Consider the following 24,913-nt stretch of genomic DNA (forward strand, 5'->3'; position numbering starts at 1 on the left):
TGGGGATACGTTATTTTGGTCTTTCATGTTATTCTTTTTTCGCTGTGATTTTGACACATGAATTTCTTTTGTAGTTTGTGATTCTTGTGTGAGACTCAAGTCTTCAAGTATAGGTCTGCTTCTTTTTGTAAACTTTATGTGCCTTTGTGGTTTACTTTTTGGACATGAAAAGCAGGTTCATCTAAGCTTCTGGTTCTCTCTTTTGATTTTATATTGGAGTGGCCAGATTGCTTTTGTCTTCAGGAGTTCCCACAGAGGCCCAAGTAAGATGAGGAACAGATGCTCTCAGTCTTTCTCCTAAGGTCTGGATCCTTCCAGGAAAGACGTTGTCCTCAGGAATTTGGGGGTTGGACTGGCCTGGGAGCAGGGTCCAGGAAAGATGCTGGTCTCAGGCAGCTGGTGGCCCTGCTACCCAGAGATGAAAAGGGAGATGGGGCAGGAAGTGGCCCCAAAGGCTCCTGGGGACTGCAAAGTGGAACTGAGTTGGTCTGGATGCAAAGGATCAGGAAGCCAAGAGGCCAGCCCCGGTGTCCAGGAAAGAGACTGTTGGGTTGTGCAGCCCAGGGAAGCAGAGGGAGGTGAGGGCGGGACCAGGCCCAGAGAGCTCCTGGGGACCTCATTGAGAGGGAACTGGGTTCATCTGGATGCAAGGGATCAGGAAGCAGTGGTGGTTCCTGGCCTAGAGGTCAACCCCGGTGTCCAGGAAAGAGTCTGGTGGGTTGTGCAGTCCAGGGAAGCCCCTTTATTCTTTTTAAAAATATTTTTATTATTTTTATTTTATGTGTATGATTGTAATGTGTGCATGTATGTGAGTGCAACTGTGTTGTGCAATGCCACGGGTCGTCAGAAGAGGGCTTCAGGTTCCCCTGGAACTGGAGTTAAGGATGGTTCATAGCTGCCCTGTGGGTGCTGGGAATCAAACCCGGGTCCTCTGCAAGAGCAGTCAGTGCTCTTAACTGCTAAGCCATCTCTCCAGCCCCTCCTTTATTCTTTTATTGCAGATTCAAGACTTTTTGCAATGATGCTTTACATCATTCTTTACTACAAATCACATCTTATGGCAACATTTCCAGACCTGTTCAGAATGTTCTCTTCATAGAAGAGAAGTTACAGCAGTTTTTAGGTAATTTATTTTACATTAAGGAAATATTACACAGGGGCTGGAGAGATGGCTCAGCAGTTAAGAATACATACTGCTCTTGCAATGGACCCAAGTTTGGTTCCTGGCAATCACATCTCATGGGTGGCTTACAACCATGGGCACCTGCACTGCTGTACCTAGACAAACACATACATAATTTAGATAAATAACCAACACCCACTCAAGATGATGATTTTTAAAACACGTGTTAGTGGCAGAGTAGTGAACAACTTACACAGGAAATCAGAACAGGTAAGTTTTCTTTTTATTGTCATTCATCAAAGAAAAGTATAAAGTTCTTAAGTCCAACAATTCTTTAAAACATTTTGCTATGAGCAATTGAAAAATTCATGTAAGCCAGGCATGGTGGCCGATGCCTATAATTCCAGCATTTGGGAGACAGAGGCAGGCAAATCTCTATGAGACTGAGACCAGCCTGATCTACATAGTAAGTTCCAGGCCAGCTGGGGCTACAGGGAGATTCTGTATCCAAAAAAGAAAAGAAAGAAAAATTCTTGTATGAAACAAGATTTTCATGCATCTATAGCCTAATTTCACTTACAAAATGCTAAAAAGATTCTGTGATTTAAATATCTTGTCTTTATATAATAACCATGATGATGACATCTGGTGACATAAAGTGTAGTGGAGGGTGCGGTGATTGCTTACTGGCTGAGGACAAGCAAGGGTGCCATTGTCAGGCTTCACCATGGTGGAGGCCACTTTTTCCCAGGGATGGAAGGTGTCAGGCCATGACTATCTGATAATGGACCTAGAGAATGTCATTCAGTCAGCAAAAAACTGCAATACAATTGTGGCTTCTGATTTTAGAAATATATCATAAGACAAACTAAGGATTTCTGTTATCCCAGGGACCACCAAGTACCTTGCCAGTGTGCCCTGGCCTTGCTGGTAAACACAGCCTACGCTGGCACTTCTGGTGTGCCAGTCTGCTACCCCTGCCCTTGTCTTAATCCTGTTCACTGAAGGCACCTATTTAAAATGCAAGTTTCTAAGCATGTCCACTGATGATATACAAATAGCCTGTGTTCACATCCCAGGTCCTGATGATTCAATAGGTTGTGGACAATAAGTTCAATTTAATAAACTCATGTTAGGCCTAGAGAGATGGCTTGGCAGTTAAGAGCACTGGCTGCTCTTGCCGAGGACCCAGGTTCAGGTTCCAGTACCTACATGGCGACTAACAGCAGTCTAACTCCAGTTCCAGGGGTTCTGATGCCCTCTTCTGGCCTCCTCAGGCATTGCATACATGGGTGCACTTAGATACATGCAGGCAAAATATTCATAAAATAAAAATAAATCAAAAAGAAAAATAATAAACTAACCTTAATCACCCAACAACAACAAAAAATCCATGGATAATGTTACTGCTTAGGATCTCATTATTGTGAGGAACAGTGTTAAGCAATAGCTCCACACAGCTATCAAGATGGAGCAGGCATTGAACCCCAGGTCTTCTGACTCCCAAGCAAGCCAACCCTCATTGCATGGATGAGGAAACCAAGTCACCAAGTTGGAGTTGGACTTCAGCCCATCATGGAGCTAGGTAGGACCCACAAAAGTGTCTCTGACCCTAGTGTGGACCTTTCTGCCACTTGTCAGCTTGGAAAGAGGGTGAACAAAGGCAGAAAAGAGCAGCTCTTTCTATTATTAGCATTTGATTTTTTGAGGCTGCATTTCACTGTGTAGCCCTGGCTAGCCTGAAACTTGTTGTTAGCCTCCTGCTTCTAGCCTTCCTTCCCTCCATTATAGGCATGCACCACAATACCCACCCAACAGCAGCTCTTTTAAACGGGGACAACGCAGGCCTGGGGAATCGGGGGACAGAATAGGTTTGAGGACTCTTTCCTACCCCAACAACCCTGGAGCATAATTTCCAACCTTGAGGTACAGTTGAAGGGGCCTGATACCCTGTGGGACATCTGGGAACAGGGCAAAGCCTTGGAGGGAAAGGATCTTCTGGACCTAAGGGTTCAAGGAAGGTTCGGCTTCTGAGAACCTTGACATGGGCTGGTTCAAGCAAGAAGGTAGACCTGTGTATTAGTCTTTTGTTGCTCTGGTAGAAACACTGACCTAAGAAATTTATAGAAGGAAGAGTTTACTTGAGTTTATAGTTCCAGGGGAATTACAGTCCATCATGGCGGGGAGGCATAGTGGCAGGAGGTGGCTGGAGCAGGAGCAGCAGAAGCTAAGTTCTCACATCTTCAAGGGGGCACTCGAAATAAGAGAGCAACTGGAGACCCAGCAAGGCTTAAGAACTCTCTAAGCCTGCCCCCAGTGATGTGCCTCCTCCAGCATAACCAACCATACCTTCTACGACCTCCCAAAACAGTGCCACCAAATGGGGACAAAATGTCCAAATACTTGGAGCCTTTGGGGGACATTCTCATTCAAACCACCACAACCTGCTTGTACTGACTGGTCCCAGATCATCTTGAGCCCTCTAACCTGTGCTATGGCAATAACCCTGTGTATCACTATCTGCCCCTTTCTTTCCCTGAGGCCCTGAAGGAACCTCTCTCCCTCTGTGCCACAAGCAATCCTTCTCTTCCTTCTCTGAGTGTGATTCTGGGCTATGGAAGTGGCTGGGACTGTGCTGGAGGGCTCGGCTAAACACTTGGTGTCTATTTTGCTTCAAACTTAATGTTGTTTTATCATGTTTTGATGGTTATTTTGTGTTGTGAAATCTGATATGTCAGTATTACAAAAGTATAAGCAATTATTTTTATTTATTTATTTTTACACCCACTTCCCAGATGGCACCCTCCCATAGCCTCCCTCCCCACCACTAGAGCCCTTAAACTCTGATATCCCTGCTACTGTCTGCTGTGTTGTCGGCACCCCCAGCCATTCCCCACTACTTGTCCTTCTGGTGAATCTAGTCAGCCTATCTAGAGGTCTTTGTTTTAGGAGGGTCAGCTGTTCCTCATCTAGCAGTAATCAGTTGTCTATATTCCTTTGGATAAGATTGGGGTCTGCTGTTCATTTTCCCAGTTCTATGCTGGGTTACTATCTGGGAGTCCCTTTGGCCACCCTGGCCAACAACTCAAAAGAAGGTATCGCCTATCTGGCATTGTTGCTTGTTATGCAGCCTTTAGCTATGCATATGGACTCTTAAGAAATTATATTGGCCCCTTTAATCTTAGGTTATAATTTCCTTTTGGGTATTTAAGGCCATACAGTTGGTCCAGATAAACCGATTTTTTTTTACTCTTAAGGTCGTTTGAGGATCTGTTCCTCAGGGGTCACATGGGCTTGGGAGGAGCCCCTGGCTCCTTTCTTTTACCAGTACAAGACTATGTTACTTTAATCAACAGAAATCAACTGATACTTCTTTAGAAAATAAATTTAATATTCTGCATGGTACGGAGTTTGGTGAAAGATATGATAGGTCATTAGTACAAAAATGAGGGGCACATTTTCATGATAGCAGCAGTTTTTACACTCTGCAATCTGAATTTGGGGTTCTGAAAAGGAATTGTTAAATCTGGGAAAACAATTATAACCAGCTTCTCTCTAAACATTCAGAAGAATAATGTTCAAGTCATCTTACCCCCTCTTCTGAATTTCCAGAGCCCCTGGTTGTTTCTTGTGTCACTTAGCAAACACTGCTCTATATTAGCACTTGGTACTTTTAACAAGGAAGGGACAAGGGATAGGGCTCACCATTCTACATCTCTTCTCCCAACACAGTGCCTGTTCCTCTGCCTTTACTGTACTTCCTGACTGGCTTGAATGCCCTCCGTGACCCCAGGTAGGTCTCTTTGGGTACGTGTTATTCTGTGTGTCCCTAAAAGGTTGTGAGCACGTCTTGGCCAGGGCGCATCTTCCATTGGCATGGATGTGCCTCACTCACTGAAAAGAGTGCATAACAAGAAAATGATTATGATTGGGTGAGTGAATGGTTAGCAAATATTTGTACACTATTTTTAATAGCTTCGTTAAGGTGTATTGACAGATCAAAAATAATAAAATAAAATCCAACCATTTGAAGCTCATTGTTCAGTGGTCTGTAGCATATTCTCAGTGTCCAATTGCCACAATCTAACTTCAGATCTTCATTGAGGGGGGGAGGGAAAAGAGAGCAAACTTACACACGTCAGAAATTATTGCTCATTCTTGCATCCACCCCCAGGACCTAATATCCATGTATGGATTTGTCTATTGTGGAATACTGCAAACATGGAACCATACCATGCCTGGCTTCTTTTTCTCAGCATGCTTTCAAGACCAGCTTGTCCCCATCCTTGTCAGCATGATCTGCCTCTCTGATGCTAGCCATCCCAATGGTACAAGTGTATGCCTCCTTTTGCAGTTCCCCACTGTACATATTTAGCATCTTTTCTTGTGCCTGTTTGGCATTTAATGAAATTATAGTGTCTGAGCTTCCCAGCGAACAGGTCACAGGTAAGGCTGACCAAGTCATTAACAGTCACTGGCTCGTCCAGGCTGGTGAGCACTCTGGTGCCAGGTCACCTTATACCCTACCTTTCCTTCCCTCCTTTGGATGGTATCATATCTGAAAAATGGACTTCTCCTGGTGCAGACTTTCTATCTGAGTTGGGAAAATTGGGTTTTGTTGTTGTTTTATTTTGTTTGACAGAGTTTTCCTGTAACCCCCACTGGCCTGGAACTCACTATGTAGATCAAGGTGGCCTTCATCTCACAAAGATCCACCTGCCTCTGCCTCTAGAGTGCTGGGATTAAAGGTGTGTGCCACCATGCCTGGCAGCAAGTTGTTTTTGTAACTTGCATCTGCTGAAGCTCAGACATGCTGCTGTGCTTGCTAGTTTTAAAACACTTTATTATTTTTATTTTATGTGTATGAGCGTATTGCCTCCATGTATGTAAGTGCACCCATGTTGAGTGGGTAATGCCCATGAAGGTCAGAAGAAGGCATCAGATACCTTGGAACAGTTAGATACCATGTGGGTGCTGAGAATCGAACACAGGTCCTCTGCAGGAGCAGCTAGTGCTCTTAACTGCTGAGCCATCTCTCCAGCTCCTGTGAGGCATTTTCTTGTTGTTGAGTGATGTAGGAGGGCCCAGCCCACTGTGGGTGGTACCAAGTGATCAGAAAGCAGGTTGAGCATAGGCCAGAGGAGCATGGTCTCTGCTTTAGTTTCTGCTTCCAGATTCCTTCCTTGAGTTCCTGCCCTGGCATCCCTCAGTGATGAACAGTGCCTTGGAAGAGTGATACAATAAACCCAAACAACTCTCCAGGCCACCATGCCTGGCCTATTGGGTTTCTTTATGGGAGCATGGGTGATCCCCAAATAGCTATGTCCTGCTTAGTTTTTATTGTCGATGTCACACAACCTGTAGTTACTTAGGAAGAGGGACCCTCAACTGAGGTATTTCCCAGATCAGAATGGCCCATGCCCATGTTTATGGGGGGTTGTCTTGAATACTGATTGATGTAGGGAGGCCCAGCCCACTGTGGGTAGAACTATTCCACAGGCAGGCAGGTGATCCTGGGCTGTATAAAAAAGCTAGTTAAGACCTGGGCATAGTGGCCCATGCCTTTAGTCCCAGCACTTGGGAGGCAGAGGCAGGTGGATCTCTCTGAGTTTGAGGCCAGCCTGGTCTACATAATGAGCTCCAGACAGCTGGGTCTACAGGGAGACCCTGTCTCAAAAAGACCAAAAAAATAAAAGCTAGTCAGGAAAAAGCTGGTGAGCAAGCCAGTAAGCAGGGTTCCTCCACAGTTTCCACTTCAGTTCCTACTTGAGTTTTTGCCCTAACTTCCCTCTATGGATTGTGACCTGGGAGTAGGAGCTGAAATGACCCCTTTCCTCCCCTGAGTTGCTTTTAGTTAACATGTTTAATTGCAGCAACAGAAAAGCAAACTAGAACAAACCATATAACCAAATTCCACCCCAGCTTGGGTGATGGCCTCTCAAAAGTCCCACAGGTGGTCCCCCATCAAGTTTCCATCTCCTAACCAGCACCTTCTGAGACCATGTGCATATGGAGTACAATTACATGCAGCTGGGGGTATGACTAGGAAGGACTGAAATCTTAGGTCTGAAGGCCTGATGAACCTCCAGTTCCTTCTTTGAGGGACCCACTATGGGTATCTGGAGTTAAAGCTAAAGAGAAAAGCCATTCTTAGGGAGTTCTCAGGGAAGAGTTGGGTTTGAGGACAAGCAATGGTATGGAAAGGATTGACTGCCCTATAGTCAAGAGCTAGATGTGAGGAGGAAGGGGCATCATGGGAGTGGAAGGGAGAAGAGAAATGGTGGGGATGGAAAACAAAATATCATGTTTTCTCTTATATGCAGAATCTAGATTGTGTGTGTGTGTGTGTGTGTGTGTGTGTGTGTTATGAATGCAGAAAGGAGCATGTGGATTGAGGGAAGAAGGAATTAGTGATGGGGAGAAGGGACAGGAGAGGGAAGTGGAGGACAAATACAAGACACAGTGACATTTACGTATGAACATTTTGTAATGAAATCAATTATCTTGTGCATTAATAAAATTTTTATGATGACTGGACTATGCCAAAATAGCAAACGCTGAAAATTTCCATGGCTTATAGAAGGTGAATGTGTTTCTTGTTCGTTTCTATGTGGTGGCTCAGTATTCTAGGCTTGTCAGTCTTTACTGTATCTGTCTCAGCCTATTTCCAAGTTTTCCATGCAAGTGAAAGAAACTTTGAAGACAGCTAAGTGTTTCTTAGAAGTGCCATATGTCATGAAACCTGTTCATGCCCCATTGGTCAAAACTAGTCACATGACCTTTCCAGAAGTACAGCTCTCCTATATGCTTAGGAGAGAACTAGCTCTGGGCAAGCTCTGCCTTGATATGATGTCTGTATGGTGTCTGCACAGCTGGAGAAGGGAGTTTGGGGAGGGATCTTGCCTTTCCCGGGTATCCTGGTTAGTTTTTATTGTCAACCTGATAAAACCAAAAATCATTTAGGAGTCTCAACTGAGGGACTGCCTAGATCAGAATTGTCTGGATTGTTGGTGGATGTGGGAGGGCCAAGTCTGGTGTGGGCAGTGCTGCCCTGGCAGGTGGTCCTAGGTTGTATAAGAAAGCAGGCTGAGGGGGCTGGAGAGATGGCTCAGCGGTTAAGAACACTGACTGTTCTTGCAGAAGACCCGGATTTGAATCCCAGCACCCACATGACAGCTAACAACTGTCTCCGGTTGTTTTCAATTCCAGGGCATCCGACAGCCTCTTCTATCTTCCAAGGGCATTGCATGACACGGGTGCACTTACCTACATGCAGGCAATACACGGATACACATAAAATAAAAATAATAAATAAAATATTTTTAAAAAAAGAAAGCAGGCTGAGAACAAGCAGAGAAAGCCAGTGAGCAGCATTCTTCTATGGTCTCTGCTTCAGTTTCTCTGCCAGGTTCCTGCCTTGACTTCCTGCTCTGACTTCCCTCCATAATGAATTGTGACCTAAAAGTGAAAGCTGAAATAAACCTGTTCCTCCCCAAGTTGCTTTTGGTCATGGTGTTTATCACGTCAACAGAAAAGCAAACGCATGCACCAGGTAAGTCTGTGTCTGGGAGCACCCCCTCATAGCAGGGGTTGGGGGAGTCTCTGGAAGAAGGGAGGGTTCTGGAGCAAAGGAGAGGCGCACATGGAAGATGACTGATTTAATTAGATTGCATTGCCTACTTCATCTAGATTTTGAATATTTGTGTTTATTCTAAACATTAACAAAATTTTGGTCTAAGGTGAGATTTTAGAAAACTCATCAAGAGTGTCTTATCTGTGTGAGGTTGGCTACAGGAAAGGTGGCATCGGGGCAGAGGAGGGTCACATGTTCTGGACAAGGCACGCTAGACTTGCACATTCTAGTTTGTATTTTTTAGTTGGATGGTGTCCCTTGCAACATGACCCAACACACAGATTCTGTCATCAGAACAACCAGTTTTTAAACGAGCTTTTACATCCATATAACATACAAAGTATCTAACAGAGTGCTTTACCCATAAGCAGCACTTAGCAATGTTTAGTTGATATGTTAAAGAATAAACAAGAGCCCACTCCTTTTGTGAGACCCTGGAGTCTTATGGCTGGGTAATGCCGACTGGGAGCACCTGAGACTGGCACATCACTGCAGAAACATGGGGGTCACGCTCTTACACTGCTCCTGTCCAAAGATTCCAGGGTTTCCATTTACTTCGGTAACTAACTGTCCCCAGATCCTGCCCTGCAGTGAGACTTACTACAACCACTTCTCAGTCATGCAGCAATCATTCCTGGTTTTCTTTTCTTTTTTCCTTTCAGTGCTGGAGATTGAACCCTGGGCCTTGCCTGTGCTAGGCAAGCACTCTACTACTGAGCAACCTCCCCAACCTCAACTTTTCCCCTCCCTCCCTCCCTCCCCAATTTGAGAAAGGATTTCATGCCTTGGACTTGTGATCATCCTGCCTCGGTGCTGGGATTACAGGCCTGTGCCACTACACCCAGCCCTTTCTTCTTTTCTGTTCTTAACACTTCTGATCCTTGACAGTTGCCACAGAACTGCAGCTTAATGCTTGGGAGAGCATCAGTACAAGATCTATGGTCATTTAGGACTGACTTAAGTCAGCATGGCTTTAGTTGGCACCTTCTCTCCATTCTGGAAACCCAGTGTGCTCCAGAGAGCTCACAGGAGTGCTTTATTCCATCAGCAATGGTCTTTAGCCTTGTCCAGGTATGGGTCTGGTACTTCCAAGCACCCTGGGAATTTTTGCATGAGTCCATGAGGTCAAAACCATTTCTCATAACACCACTGGTATAGTTTCAATGTTCCCCCAAGTCCATGTTGTTGGAAACTAAATCCCCAATGCAACAGTGTTAAGAGGTACAACCTTGAAGAGGTGATTAGGACATGAGGGCTCACAAGCAGATTATTGTCCTCAAAGAGTGAGTTTGTGACACAAATGAATGTTGCCTTCTCGTAGTCGTTCAAACTCTTTTGCCTTCCACCTTCCACCATGGGATAGTGCAGAGTAGAGGTCATTGCCAGATGTGGTACTTCCACCATGGACTCCTCAGCTTCAAGAACTATGTCTGGAAATGAATCTCTTGTAAACTACTCAGACTCAGGTATTTTGTTACAGCAGCAGAAAACAAACCAAGACAACCAGTCAGACATTATTTGCTTTCCCAGCCTCATTCTTTCACAAATTTTCAAGACGCTCCATGATGTATGTGTGACATCACTAAGGATTGACTTTATAGGCTGATGCAAGATTCTAGTTGTATCCCACTAAGTCAAATGGGCAAAAAGATGAGAGGGCTACACTTATTTTTTTTGAAAATACATTTTAATAGTGCTATTTATGTAAAGCATGTTGTACTTGTTATTTTTAAGTGAGTTAAATTAATATTTAACCAATCTATAAGGATTGACTTTATAGGCTGATGCAAGATTCTAGTTGTATCCCACTAAGTCAAATGGGCAAAAAGATGAGAGGGCTACACTTATTTTTTTTTTGAAAACATTTTAATAGTGCTATTTATGTAAAGCATGTTGTACTTGTTATTTTTAAGTGAGTTAAATTAATATTTAACCAATCTATTTTTATTTTTAATATTTTATTTATTATTTTTATTGTATGTGCATGGGTGTATTGCCTGCATATGTGAAAGTACACCCATGTCATGCAATGCCCATGGTGGTCAGAAGAGGGCGTTGGATCCCCTGGAACTGGAGTTACAGATGACTGTTAGCTGCCATGTGGCTGCTGGGAATTGAACCTGGGTCCTCTGCAAGAGCAGACAGTGCTCTGAACCACTGAGCCATCTCTCTAGCCCCACAGGTGCTTTTTAAAAAAATATTTTTATTTGTATGAGTGTTTTGCCTGCATGCATGTATGTACACCATGTGCATGCCTGGTGCCCCTAGAGGTTAGAAGAGGGAATCAGGTCCCCAGTAATTGGAGTTACAGACAGTTGTAAACTGCCATGTAGTCTTGGGAACTGAACCCAGGTCCTCTCCAAGAACAGTCAGAGCTCTTAACACTGCTGAGCCATCTCTCCAGCCTCAGGGTTTTATTGTTTTTGTTTGTTTGTTTGAGACAGGATCTTGGTATGTAGCCCAGCTGATTTTAAACTTCTGATCCACCTGCCTCAGCTTCCTGAGTGCTGGAATTACAGGCATGTGACACCATGCCTGACTAACATCTGTTTTAATTTCTAACATAGTGATCTGTGTCCCTCACATAAAAGCTCTTTGAAGTGTATAATCATTTCAAGAGTAGACTCTGGTCCTGAGACTAGATCATTTGGTAATAACCATGGAGCTCCCTCCCTTTGGCAAGCTCCAACTCCATCTCTGCCCCTCTTGGGGGCAGGCATTTGCCCCTGCCCCCACTCTCCCACCCCAGCTCTTCCTTTAGGCTCATACCCAGTCCTAGACCAGCACCTTAGATGCTGTTGTGTAATAATTTGCTCTGAGATGAAACCTTCCATCTTGGAGGGAGGCTCCTTAAGACACAGGATGTTCTAAGGGGAGGTGAAACACTCAATCCTGCAGGGCAGCTCCTTAAGCTCAGGCAGTAAACAACTCAAAGGAAGTCTCTGAACCTGACCAGCCCCTTCTTCCACAAGCTCATATAAACAGTGAGAACTGCTGAGAGATACTCTTAGACAAGCTGAGCTGCCTCAGACCAACTGAGCCAGCCCAAAGAGACACTCTCCAACCTGTGGCACTGCCTGTAAGTTGTGCAGTGAATTCCAGAGCTCTAGCTTACATGAGCTGTCAGCCATGCTGGGGTAGACTTTGGTCATGCAAATGTCTTTGAGTCATTTCTGTAAGTAATCCCACACCCATACTCCTGTAAATAACCCCCCAAAACCCACTGATTCACCAAGTTGGACTTGGGTTTTATACTCACTTTGGTCTTTCAGTTCCCATTGGGATAGAGAGGAGGTTTGTTCACTCTCCCCAGGAATAGTGTTACACAACAGATGCCTGCTCCTGTGTGGACCTTATACACTGTCAACCCTTTTGTCTCTGAACCTTCCTGGGGATCCCAGTGTGCTGGAGAGTTGGCTGACAGGCCCTGTCTCCTTCAGCACTGATGCTGCCCATCAGGACCCAGCAGAACTCCTTCCCACCTCATCCTTTCCTTCAAGTACTTGTCTTAGGTGTCCATGCTCTCTTTTCAGAGACTGTGGGCACATCACACAGCTCAGTTTGTGACACTTGGACCCTATCTGACCATACATTGCCGCCCTTTCCTTTTCCCTCTCTCATCCGCTCTGGCCCTTCTCTTTCTTCCCATAAGCACTGGCTTCATGTATTTAAGCTGTTTCCCTCAGATCTATCTTTCATAAATAGACTTGGAGTTTGTGTGCCAAGAGAGATACCTAATGTTGCTTTAGGTGCGGCTTTCTCAATTTATATTAACAGTGCTAGCTCTTCGAGCTTGCTAGCTACACAGTCACAGGCAATAGCCCCACCTCTGCTACACAACAGAGTTCCATTGGGGAGCATTAATGAGCACAGGTGCTGGGCTCTGCCTCTCCAAGGGTGCCTGCCTGACTCTCTGGCCCTGGCCTGGGAATGGGTAACATTGAAGTTTTTTCAACCTATTGCACCTAAACTTTTTCTTGTCAGTTCACCTCACTGACCACCAGATGGTGCCCTCTTCATGGGAAATCACGGATGTTCACCAAAGGAGCAACAATCCTTTTTCTGTGTTCAACCGTGCTGAAAAGAATGGATTTCAATTTAACAACTTTCTCCAATATCATTAAAACAGAACCGTGCACCCTCGAAGTGTAGCTATTTACTGTGGATCTCTGCTCTTCTCCAAGAAAACCACTGGGGTAACCCAGATGTATCTTCAAGTTTTGCATTCCTCAAAGATCATCTGATAATGCAGAGTACCATTGATTGTGTACTTCTGATCATAACTGTTAGCCTGACAAGGAATATTCAGTTAAGCTTTTATCATTTGCCAAGTGCTTTCTATTACCTGTCTTTAGAATAATCCCCTGAGAGAAAACTGAGACTCAGAACAGTAATGAACAGAAACTCGCAGAACTGAGTTTCCTGGTTCCAGATTCCCAGCCTTTCTTTTTCCTTTAAACAAGAAATTTATTTATTTTTATTTCATGTGTATGACTGTATTGCCTGCATGGATGTAAGTGCACCCATGTCATGCAATGCCTGCAGAGGCTAGAAGAGGGTGTTGGATCCCCTGGAACTAGACTTATGAACAGTTGTTAGCTGCCATGTGGGTGCTGGGAACCGAACCCAGGTCCTCTGCAAGAGTAGCTGGTGCTCTTAACTGCTGAGCCCAGTCTTTCTTACAGTCACATGGGTCATAGTCAAGTGCTGGGCACCTGGAAAGCACAGCCCTGAGAAGAAATTTCTCAGAACAACCTCTGGAAGACTCCCCAACTAAGCAAGATGGACAGACCCATGTCCACAAAAGGTCAGGAGACACACTGGTCTGATCAACTCAGTGACCAGCTGAGATAAAGCTATGACATAGTTCCTGGCTAGACAAGGTCAGCAGACACTCAACAAGAAGGTAGATAAGGTTTTTCATTTTCTGATCCAGAAGAAGGAACTGATGCATGCTGATAGGAAAAACTAATTTCAACTCTGTCTTACTAAAAAGTTGAAAACTCATTTCCAAAGAAAATCAGTGGAACTAACAGAAACACTTCACAAGATCCCTTACAGACTTGCTGCTAGACACACACTGATACTGACCAGAAACTCAAATGTCAGAGACACAGGACCCACTCCCTTGGGGTGTTTGCATCTTTGATAGAGAGGCTACAAATTAAGTTTACCTCATATAGACAAAGAATCCTGTTTACAGGACAGAGATAGGGAAATAAAGAGGGTAATAAGTTAGTATTGATTGTTCACCTGACTTAGCTATTCAGTATTGTATTTTTGATATTTTCTGGGCCTCAACTTCCCTGTCTGTGAAATGGTGACTACGTCAGAGGATCATGATAAGGATCAAAAGAGTTTATAAAGAATCTAGTATTTAGCAGGTGATGGTGATGCATACCTTTAGTCCCAGCACTTGGAGGCAGAGATAGGTGGATCTCTGTGAAATCAAGTCCAGCCTGGTCTACATAGCGAGTTCCAGACTATCTGGGACTCTACAGAGAGAGACTCTGTCTCCAAAAATGGAGGGGGGGGATTTTAAGACATAGTGAAGACTATGTGATTTGGGGGGATGGAGGGGAAGGGTTTATTGCATGCAATCTCAACCAAAATCCCCTTTTGTAACAATACTTAGCAAAGACAGGTTTTACTTAAATGAATCAGACAAGCTCAATGAAGAGAAATCAAATTTTATTTACAGATTTGTCAAGTATTCTTGCCTATTTACTATTAGGTCTAACTCTCTGCATCTCGGCAGAAAGGCAGGGAATGACCCTCTGCAACGAGCATCAGAGCAGGTGAGCTATGGAAGGAGCCTGGGCAAGCAGGTATCAACTCTTGGCTGGTGTGGCTGTGGTTCCTCCTCCTCTGACACTCTCACCAGGCCCATTCCTGATAACTGCTCTCCCCCTGGCTGTCAGGGGGGCAGATCTGCCTGCAGATCTGCTTCTCTGACTGGAATTTCAGACTTGCTTGATGGTGACATAATCCTCCATCTTGCCAGACACCTCTGTCTTCACATGATCAGGTACTGCCTAAAATCCTTGATCTAGCTATTTCCTCCAGTCCATATAACCAGAAAGCTTTCTTTGTTTTCGGCTGAAATGTAAGATGTTTCTCCCTTACTTTAACAGATGTATTTCTAAGATGTGAATATCACATGGCCAAAGCCTGGAGAGAGATACCCAGATATCCTCGATGCCTGTGCAGTCTGTGTGTTCAAGGTTCAGTTGAGTGGTTTAATGTGAAGCTAGCATGTCAGGTTTTATAGTAATCATCAGGAGTGACACCTTTCACTTTATGATGCAGAAATAAGGCCAAATAAATAGAAAAAGGTAGATCCATAAAGATGAGAAGTCTTAGTTAAAGACTCATCCACTACATCTTTGACAGCAATCTTAGATCAGACAGTCCAGAGGACAAAGTACATAAGTAATGACGGGACAATGACTCCCTCAAGTCTCCCACCTTAACCAGGTGCTTCGTTTTGGTCACGTGCAAGTGACAGCTACTTCTTGTTTCTGTCCCCTTCGATCCAGTACTGCTCAGTTTGCATCTCTGTGAGTCGGGAAATCGTTCGATGAAAAGCAAAGATCTCCTCTTCTCCAGTGAACACAGAGAGCCCTGCAAAATCCTGCTGTGAAAAGACACACAAATATCCAAGCACTAGTGAAAACCACTCCATATGAAGATTCTCAGACCGAAGCCCAGATTTAAAAAACCTTCAGTCCTTTCTATTTAGATTATAATATACATCATTATAATCATATCACATATATATTACATTATAATATACATCTCTATAATATATACAAACTCTTAAATGAGCCTCAAGAATCAACAGATCTAAACAAATAGGAATTTACAAACCAATAAAACTTAAAAGAAAAACATCAGAACAACAATTAAAGCTTAAATAACACAAATATGAAAGGTTTTACTCAGAATGGAAGTTCTCTGCAAAATCTAAGGGCGCTTTCTAGATAGAAAGAAATTTCCAAAAGTACTAATGGCAAAAATGGTAGTTTTGCTAGGCACAGTGGCTTACGCCTACATTCTCAGACCTCAAGAAGCAGGAAGATACAAAGTTCAAGGCCAACCTGGGCTACATAGTAAGACCCAGTCTGAAAAGCTAAAAACAAACTCATAAAAACAAAACCCAGTAGTTCTGTTACATTAGGGATGAGGCTGGTATAAGCCTCCAAAGCTTCAGGGGCAGAGTCTTGGGGGTTGAATTTGCCTTTCTTTCCTTGGGGGTTTGCTCTTATGTTCTTTGGGAGGAAAAATTCTGGCCTCCTAAATCCATGCACTGATCCACTGTGACCCTCTATGACTCAGAGATCATGGTCCTTAATTTTTTCATGACTGACCCCAAGTGCTGAGCTTACTTGGCCTATGTCTGAACTCTGACCAATGTGTGAAAATTTAAGAGCCTATGACTAGAAACTAATTTGATCAGCACTTCAAGTGTATTCTTTCAAACAGATAAAGGCAATATTTGTATGTAAGTATTGCTGTTTGAGAACCAACATTTCAAGTATCCCATGCAGGGAGGTTTGAAACAGCTATTTAATTCTATACTACTATGGTTTGAATGTTTGTGTCCTTCCAAAATGCCTATGTTGAAACTCTAACCTTCAAGGAGGAGAACCTTTGGGAACTGATTACTTCTTGGGGTCTTTAAGAGTGGGATTAGTGTTCTTAGAAAGGAAGGCCCAGAGAGAACCCTTACTCCTACCATGTGAAGGGTTCATCAAAACAACTTGAATTTCTCAGATCCAGAACTATGAGAAAGATTTTGTTGTGGTAGCCTGAACAGACTAAGACCTATACAGGTTTAAGTAATCACATTTTCAAAGTTTTCTTTTTAAGTCATTTTTGACCTCTTTATCACAAACTTCAGAGGATGAGTAACAGCCACTCAGGTCAATAGCAGCTGCCTCCACATTCCAAATGGGCTTTTACCATTGGGACTAGAAGAATGAGACCCATGTTCTTGGGGTCAGTGTTGACAGTTTTAAGTTTTAACTAATATTTAAATTGTTGGTAATTGAGAACTGTACCCTACACTGTTCTTATACAAGAAGGAAATGCAGGGACTTCCCTGGGGTGAATCCAGACTCCAAACTCCAGGAAAACCAGGCCAGCATCAGTCTGTTCTCACAGGGTATTCTCTGAGTCTGGCACCCACAGGTGCTCCATAAATGTTTGCTGAATCAAAGCGTGGGAGACATATCATGGATTTCTTTTTAAGCTAGGGCTTTGCTAGGCTCTCTATGGGCCTGGGGCACCCAGCATACAGATTTGGATACTGTATCACAAACTCCAAGTCCAGCAGTTAGGAAGAACTGTATCCAGAAAAGGCAGTCTGGCCTAGCAAAATGGGCCTGGAAGCTGCCACAGTGCCCTGGCATGTGGATCTGGTTGCCATGGCTGAGCAGTGTGACTGTGGCCTATTATTCTGGACTTGGTGTTTGCCATGTGCAAAATGAAGCATTGGCTTAATGTGATCACCAGAAGCTCCTTTACTCTAAGGTGGTGACTTTCTAAATGTGGTGATATTGAGAAACGTCAACTACACTAGCATTAGAAGAAAGCAGCAAATCAATGGTTAACTATGTACTTCATTTCTTCTTCAAAATGTAGTCATATATCAAAACAAAAACAATCAAGCTGTTTTATAATAAAAAGAGATTGTGTTAATATCGCCTACCTGGCTCAGCCCCAAATCGTCCATCAGTATTCTGCTCTGCTCCAACTCACTGTCATGATGTTGATGCAAAAATAAGCTTGATATAGGGGCCGATGCAGAGCAGATTATGCGCACCTGAAACAGGAAAATGAGCGGATGGTGGGATTCTGTTTCTCAGTTGAAAGTAAGAAAAATTTCTCACTAAATAAAAATCTGTCAAATCAAGGAGCTTGGATCTTGGCTTATAAGATGTCTGTGCTTTTTCTAGTAGCTTGTAGTTAAGCGATATTTAAAAACTGCATGGTACTTTTCAAAATATTTCTACACAGCTATTAGCACTGTGTGAATTAGAGAGCCAAGGTTTTATATTGGGAATCTCAGGACTGCAGAGGTCTCAGCCCACATCTCCCAGTCATAGTCCAGTGTACTTTCCATTACCACTGCTGTTTGAATGCCCATGCCCCCCTCAGAACTCATGTTGAGACTTAGTTCCAGTACAGGATTAAAAGATGGGGCCTGTAGGAGGCCACTGAGTCATGAAGGCTCCGCCAAGAATTGCTGGTGCCTTGCTTTGGCCCTTCTGGTTCCCAGAACCATCCGAAATAAATTTCTGTTATTTATGAATTAGCCACTCTGTGGGGTTTGGTACGGCATCATGAGTGCTCTGCTGTTGACATATTACCTGTCAGGCTGGAGCTGGTATGGAGCGGCTGTATGCATCAAAGCTGATCTCAGCTGCACTGGAAGAGGCAGTTACTACTGATGACACAGCTAAGAGCTAGGTTCAGTGAACTAACCTCTACTGTGAGCTTCCAAGACCTTTCTCTTTTTGAAAGATTTTAGTTTTAATTATGTATGTATGTATATATTTGCATGTATGTATGTGCACATGTGAGCCCAGGTGCCTGCAGAGTCCAGAAGAGGGTGGTGGATCCTCTGGAGCTAGAGTTACAGGGAGTTGTAACTGCCTGGCATGGATGCTTGGAGCTGAGCTTGAGTCCTTTGGAAGAGCAGTCTGCTCCTAACCACTGAGCCATCTGGCAGCCTCTCTAGAACCTTTTTCTATCAGCATCTTACCAGGGCAGTCTTCAAAAAGACTAAGCTTTACATCAGAATCTTCATTATCTCAGTATTTGATGAGTATGCAGACATGATCATAGATTGAAACAGCTTTTATATCTTTTATACATTTTCTGTCTATTAGTTTAAATATGAAGCATCCTCCTCTTTCATTTCATTTTTTCAGAGACTCACTATAGAGCTCAGTCTGTCCTCTCATTATTTTCCTGCTTCTGTCTCCCAAACATTAGATTTAAGGCATGCATACCATGCCCAGCTCCAAAGCACACTCCTAAAGAACCCCAGATTTATTTCCAGGATTAATAGGTAGCCTTTTAAGTCACCATTCAAGTAAATACACCAATACTTTAAAGTAACATGTTGACTTTTGGGACTAGCTTTTCCATTTTATTTTAATAAATTCTTTTAATCAAAAATGACACTTTTTCTGTTTTTAATGCTTTTTAATTACTTTTTTATTTGATGTGTAATGGCTGCATGTGTGTAGGTGCACCCATGTTATGCAACACCTGCGGAGGTTAGACGAAGGCATCGGACCCCCCTGGAATGGAGTTACAGGTGGCTGTCAACTGCCATGTGGGTGCTGGGACTTAGTTCCAGTACAAACCTGGGTCCTCTGCAAGAGTAGTCAGTGCTCTTAACCACTGAGCCATCTCTCCAGCCCAATGACACTTTTTTTCATTATTTAAATGGGCACAGCCTGTTTCACAAATTTTTATGAACACATTCTAGAATGTTACCTGCTTAATTTCTAAAGTAAGATGATTTTAACTATATTTTAAAAGAGAGAAAAATCTACAAATGTGGGTTCAGTTACAGTAAATGTGAAGAGGAGTTTGGGTGTTTCATCACGTTGCCAGGCAAATTTTTTACTCCCTTTAAATAAAAAGTGGAAACGTGAGTGTGAGATAGAATAGAATGGTAGGGCACAGATTCTCTTTAAAGTATTTCCAGTTGAAAACAGAAAACAATACAGGTCTTTACCTTCCATTCTAATGCCCTTCCATCATTTTCTTCTAGAAGCTTCTGCCCTGTAAAAACAGCACCACTTCCAGGCTCATAGGCTGCGCTGGGTGGATGAAGACCAGCCATGAGGATGGGGCAGAACCCCTGCAGAAGGAAGCCACTCACATGGATGGGCCTGGAGCCCCAGCTCCCTGACCTCAGCCTCTGTTTCCCCTGACTCCCTATGCTGCCTATGGAGGACTTTCCTTGGCTGCCTCACCAGAGCAGGAAAGCTGCCTTTTGCACCTGGCCCACTTTTGCACCTGTTTACTAGGCACTTGCTGTAAACTCCCTTTCCTAGCTGCCCCCTTCCACCCTGTGCTGGAGTCAGCCTCAGTCCCCTGAACATTTATGAGAAGCACCTCAGAACACATGAACATGAGCGTCCAGGTCCTAGGCCTGGCCTTCCTTTGCTAGGGTGGGAAGGGGTGGGTTCTGGAATCTGGATTTTAAGTAGCCAGATGTTTCTGATGTAACTGGACCTCAGAGGACTTCTTTGGACCCCCTCAACTACTCCCGGATCAGTGCATTGTCCTCTGAAACCCAAGGCTCACAGTCATTTCTCTCTGTCTGAATAGTCATCCCACAGAGGTGACTGAACACCGATCTCCATGGACATAGGATTTGTGTTGCTTTGACTTGGCTCTGACTCCATAAAGGCAACCACACCAGCTATTGCTTCAATTGCCACTGGTTTTCTAGAGCTTAGCACTGTACTAAATTATAAAGGCTGTTGAAGGAATGAGTAAATGAAAGAAACTCACACTTCTCCCTCCCAGAGGATTCTGTTACTTCTCCTTGCCTCACAGTTACCTCCATCTTAGAATTACTGTTTTACTTAATTCTGTGCAAAGACTAGGGAGGAAAAAGGTCTTTAATAGTATAAAAAATGCTTAAATTAATATGCATTTATTGCCACTATATATTTAAAGGCATATACTAGAAAGAGCATCTCACCTTTATTGTAAGCTCACTCTGTGCCACACTGGATTCTTAGTACTTTGAAGACTCACTTCATCCTCACAGAAATCCTCTAAGTACCATTTTTACCCCTCACTGCTAGAGAAGACAACTGAAGCTCAGAGATGCTGAGCCTGTCTTCAGACAACCTGGCACCAGGGCCCACTCCTTACCCACAAGGCTTTGTTGCCATTCATGGGTGGGAATGGCTCTGCAATCCAGACTAAGGTATGTGGATTAAAAACAGAGCATCAAGATGGTCTCTTGCTAGTTCCTGGGGGTGGGAGGACAGGGACAACGGGTGCCATAGGGAGAGCCTCACATGGCAGAGGGTTCTCTAGTCATTCATTCATTTGGCCATCCATCATTCTCAGTCCAACCATTTATTCAGGCAACACACATCAACTGAGTGTTCAACTTGGGTCAGGCTTTGCATGCAAGTTCACAAAGATCTGTCTGCCTCTGCCTCTGGAGTGCTGGGATTAAAGGCATGCACCACGACACCCAGCTTTAACACTTCTTTTTTTTTTTTTTTTTTTTTTGGCTGCTGTTAGTTCTAATAGTAAGTTCACAGCATTCAGCTTGGGCCAAATGCCATTTTAAGCACTTTACATGGATAAGCCTTTGTAGTCCTCATAGCAACTACCTGAGGGTAGATACTGCTATTATTCCCTGTTTACAGATGGGAAAACTGAGGCACAGAAAGGTTAAAGGAATTGATACAGCCAGGATTCCAACCCAGATCATCTAACTTCAAAGATCAAAATGTTTGCTCTATGAAAATGTATTACATCCTTACCTTGAAGTCATAAAAGTTATCAATGAGAGTTATGAATCTTCGAGCTTGAGTCCGCTTTGCCAGAGAAAATTGTGGAATGTTTCGTAAAAATACTGTATCAAAATTTCGTGATAATTCCAAATAGTCACCGGCTCCAAGTGGCTAAAATTAAAACCAAGAAAAGGAAATTATAGATTTAGTTGTATTCCTTTAATTTTAAAACTCTTCATGGTATATTTTAGGCTGGGGTGAATGGACCCAATGTAGCAGTTTTTCAGAACAGGCTAAGACACAGATATGTCCATGGTGTCACCCTAATATAGACATGAAAAGACAGCAAGAAAGAAGCCAGAGTGGCAGGGCTGAAAGTATCTCCCGCCATAGCCTCAGCTGTACTTTTGAGGCACTGACTGAAATCCCATCTTCCATATTTTAATTTGTGACACAACTTGAAACATGCCCTCATAAACCCTTCCTATGGCTGAGCTCCATACTGCCACTTCTGTTGAAGGGAGCAATTTTATAACGGCATGTGGACTACTCCGCCACAATCCTGAAAGACTGAGTTTAGAAGCCAGGCATGGTGGGTAGTGCACATGCACCCTTGCACTTGGGAGGCTGAGGCAGGAAGATAGTGAGTTTGAGGTTAGCCTGGGAAACTGTGCAAGATTCTGACTCAGATAAAAAGAAAATGCTGTTTTTTGGTATGACAATTACCTGAACTTATGAGGTAGTATTAATGAGACATAATTTTTTTAAGAGCAATGCAGTAATACTGTTGCCTCTGTAGGAGCTACTGCAGGGCTTGAATGAGAGAGAGACTGAGAATAAGACCTCAAGGACAGTCTGGAACAAAACACCTCTTGATATGAGGAGGTTCACAGAGTTATTCAGAGAACTGCCACCTCTAGCTGGAAACATTAACTTTCAAGACAGGAACTCCTGAAATCAACCTGCAAACACACTCCTTGGAGTTAGGAATACCCCCAGGAAATGCTATCCTATTCATTTCAAGTTGTATGGGGGTGACTCTGTGAGCAGCAAAGGAGCAAAGACCAGGAAGGTATTTCAGGCCCTGCTAGAGAAAAGAAAAGCCCAGAGTCTGAGTGGACCAGGAGCTACTCCCCGGCCTGTGGACTCTTCCGGGTCACCATGACCAACCCTAGGGCACAGTTGAGCCTCCTTAATTTCTGATAGAATCCATCAGTACACCCTACCATCCAGATAGATCTCCAACTTGGAGGTTCTTTGCCTGAAGACAACTTCTTTCAGAAGTGATGTGACCATGCTCCCAGGAAGATGGGGGACGGGCGAGGAGGAGAGTCTGTCAGCCTGGTATCCTCAAGTATACATAGCACGATCCTCACAACCCACTGAGATAGTTGCACTCAGGAAGAAGGCTTCTCATGGTGGTGTGGAGAGGTATGAATAAAACTCAGTTCTGGAGAAGGGGTTCCCTCAAGAGAGCAGTTCTCAAAAAGATGCAGCAATTACAGGACTGACTATGCAAACCACACAAAAGCAGTGAGAAAGAATGCAAAGATGACCTGACCCTCGGGAGATGTGCTTAAAGTGCCTCCCTTCCCTTCTCAACCATGTAACAGATGGCCAGCAAGGTCCTCTGCCTTTTCTCCACTTTCCCTGGTTGGAGCCTCCACCTCCAGACCTTGTGCTTGGCCTTGGCTAAGCCATGTCACTCACCTCAGCCATGGAGGAGTCTGAGTGGCTTTGAGTAGGAGTTTCTGGCTTAATACTCACCCTCTTCCAAGGGCCTTTCACCAGTTTCCCCCACCTCCTCACCCCAAAGAAGATCAGACACACTTGATATAAAGAATCAGGGAGCAAGGGCATTTAATTGCCTGGGTGTGAGTCCTACATTGTAGGCAAGTTGTATGATATTTCTCTTCTTTATATTTTCTGTCTATAACATTGTCATTTATTCCTGTCTCACAGAATTACCAGTGAATAAAATAACACATGTAAAGCTTAGCACAGTGGCTGGGGCACACCTTAGCATCTAAATAATTTTTGTTATTTTTGAGAAAGGGGTCTATGTAGCCAGGCTGTGTCGGAATGCATTAGCTCAGGCTAGCCTTGAACTCATAGTGATCCTCCAGTCTCCAGAGTGCTGGGATTCCAAGTGTGCAGCACTATGCCTGGTTTGGCTCTTTTTATGATTTTCAGCCCAAGCAATTTCAGGATAAGTGAACTCTGGGAATCAGTTCATTTTGTTCTACCCCCAACTACATCCATATCCCTAAATCACTATCACCTCTAAATCAGCCTCTGTGCCTTTGTCTGACCTTCAAGTCAGGCAAGACTGAGAGGATTTCAGAATCACCACACAGTGAATACAGTGCCAGAGGGAGGGAAGGGCTCAAAGGTGTCCCATAAGACAGGACAACACTCACAGCTCTACTGCCCTCAATCCATAGGACTCCTTTGAGACCAGTTAGAACTATGTCTCATCTGTAAATCAGAAAACATGTCAAAAAAATGTAAAACCTCATGCTTGGTATGTACTTCTGTGTAATTAAGCTCGCTCTTTGTGCATGGATGTGATTTCTATCAGGGTAAACAAACACCCAGGGAAAAGCATTACCAGAAGTACACTTGGAGTGCCTAGGGTAACCGAAAATCAGAATTTTGCCCACTCAGCTGTTTTACAAATTATACATCTTTGTCAGTAGTTTCTGCATTTGCCATTATATTAGCAAATATCCCTCTTCTATCAGGAAAACAATTATGTGCTTATTCACGTAAGGAAAATAAAGCTTAATACAGTATCCACTGGGGAAAACAACAGTCACTGGGGAATTGTGAAGTTGTCCTTCAATGCATGTGGTCTGGGATGATGAAATTTTTCATAAGGACAGTGCTGATGGCTGCACACCAATGCATTAAATTTTACTAAGCTGAGTTAAAAGGTTCAAATGGTAAATTTAGTGTTCTGTATTATTTTTCCACATTAAAAACAACAATTACCATAGTGAGTTCCAGGACAGCTGGGGCTACAGGGAGACTCTGCTTCAAAAAGACCAAAAAAACCCCCCAAAACAAAAACAACAATTACATAACTGGGCGTGATGGCGCACGCCTTTAGTCCCTTGAACTCTGTGAGTTTAAGGCCAGCCTGGTTTCCACAGTGAATCCAGGCCAGCTGTGGCTACAGGGAGACATTTCCTTTTTCAAAAAGACCAAAACAAAAAACAAAACGACAACAACAACAAAAAACAGTTACTAAAATAAGAATTATTAAGAAGGAAACCCAAAATTGGGCCATAGAGAAATAACAAGATTTCTTTTTTTCTTTAAAAAAACATTAGAAAGAATGAAATTTATTAATTAATGAAGTCTTTTCCCAGAGGAAGTAAGCTCCAATAAAATTCATTTAAAATATAAAGTGGGGCTTTTGGGCTGGGGGTGTAGCTCAGCTGGTGGAGTGATTGCCTAGCATGGAAGAAGCCTGGGTTCAGTCCCCAGCACTGAATAAAAACAGGGGTGGTGATGAACCCCTGTAATCTCAGCATTTGGGAGGTAGAGGCAGGAGGATCAGAATTCAAGGTCATCCTGGGCTACAAAATGAGATTGAGGCCAGTCTTGGATACATGAGACTCTGTCTCAAAAAACATTAAAAAATAA

General features: G+C 43.6%; 1 protein-coding gene across 1 annotated transcript in view; it reads right to left on the minus strand.

Moving 5' to 3' along the window:
• Nucleotides 1-14,445: 14,445 nt before the first annotated feature.
• Nucleotides 14,446-24,913, minus strand: part of LOC103749567 (AFG1-like ATPase) — a gene marked incomplete at its 5' end in the record, with an annotated part of 46,733 nt that continues 36,265 nt past the window's right edge. The window contains 3 exon segments of the mRNA XM_029555721.1: nt 14,446-15,390; nt 17,470-17,583; nt 21,293-21,433. Coding sequence (XP_029411581.1) covers nt 15,265-15,390; nt 17,470-17,583; nt 21,293-21,433 — 381 coding nt within the window.

The sequence above is a fragment of the Nannospalax galili genome, unplaced genomic scaffold (genome assembly GCF_000622305.1).
Source record: "Nannospalax galili isolate Female #2095 unplaced genomic scaffold, S.galili_v1.0 scaffold646, whole genome shotgun sequence".
In the NCBI taxonomy this organism is placed as follows: Eukaryota; Metazoa; Chordata; class Mammalia; order Rodentia; family Spalacidae; genus Nannospalax; species Nannospalax galili.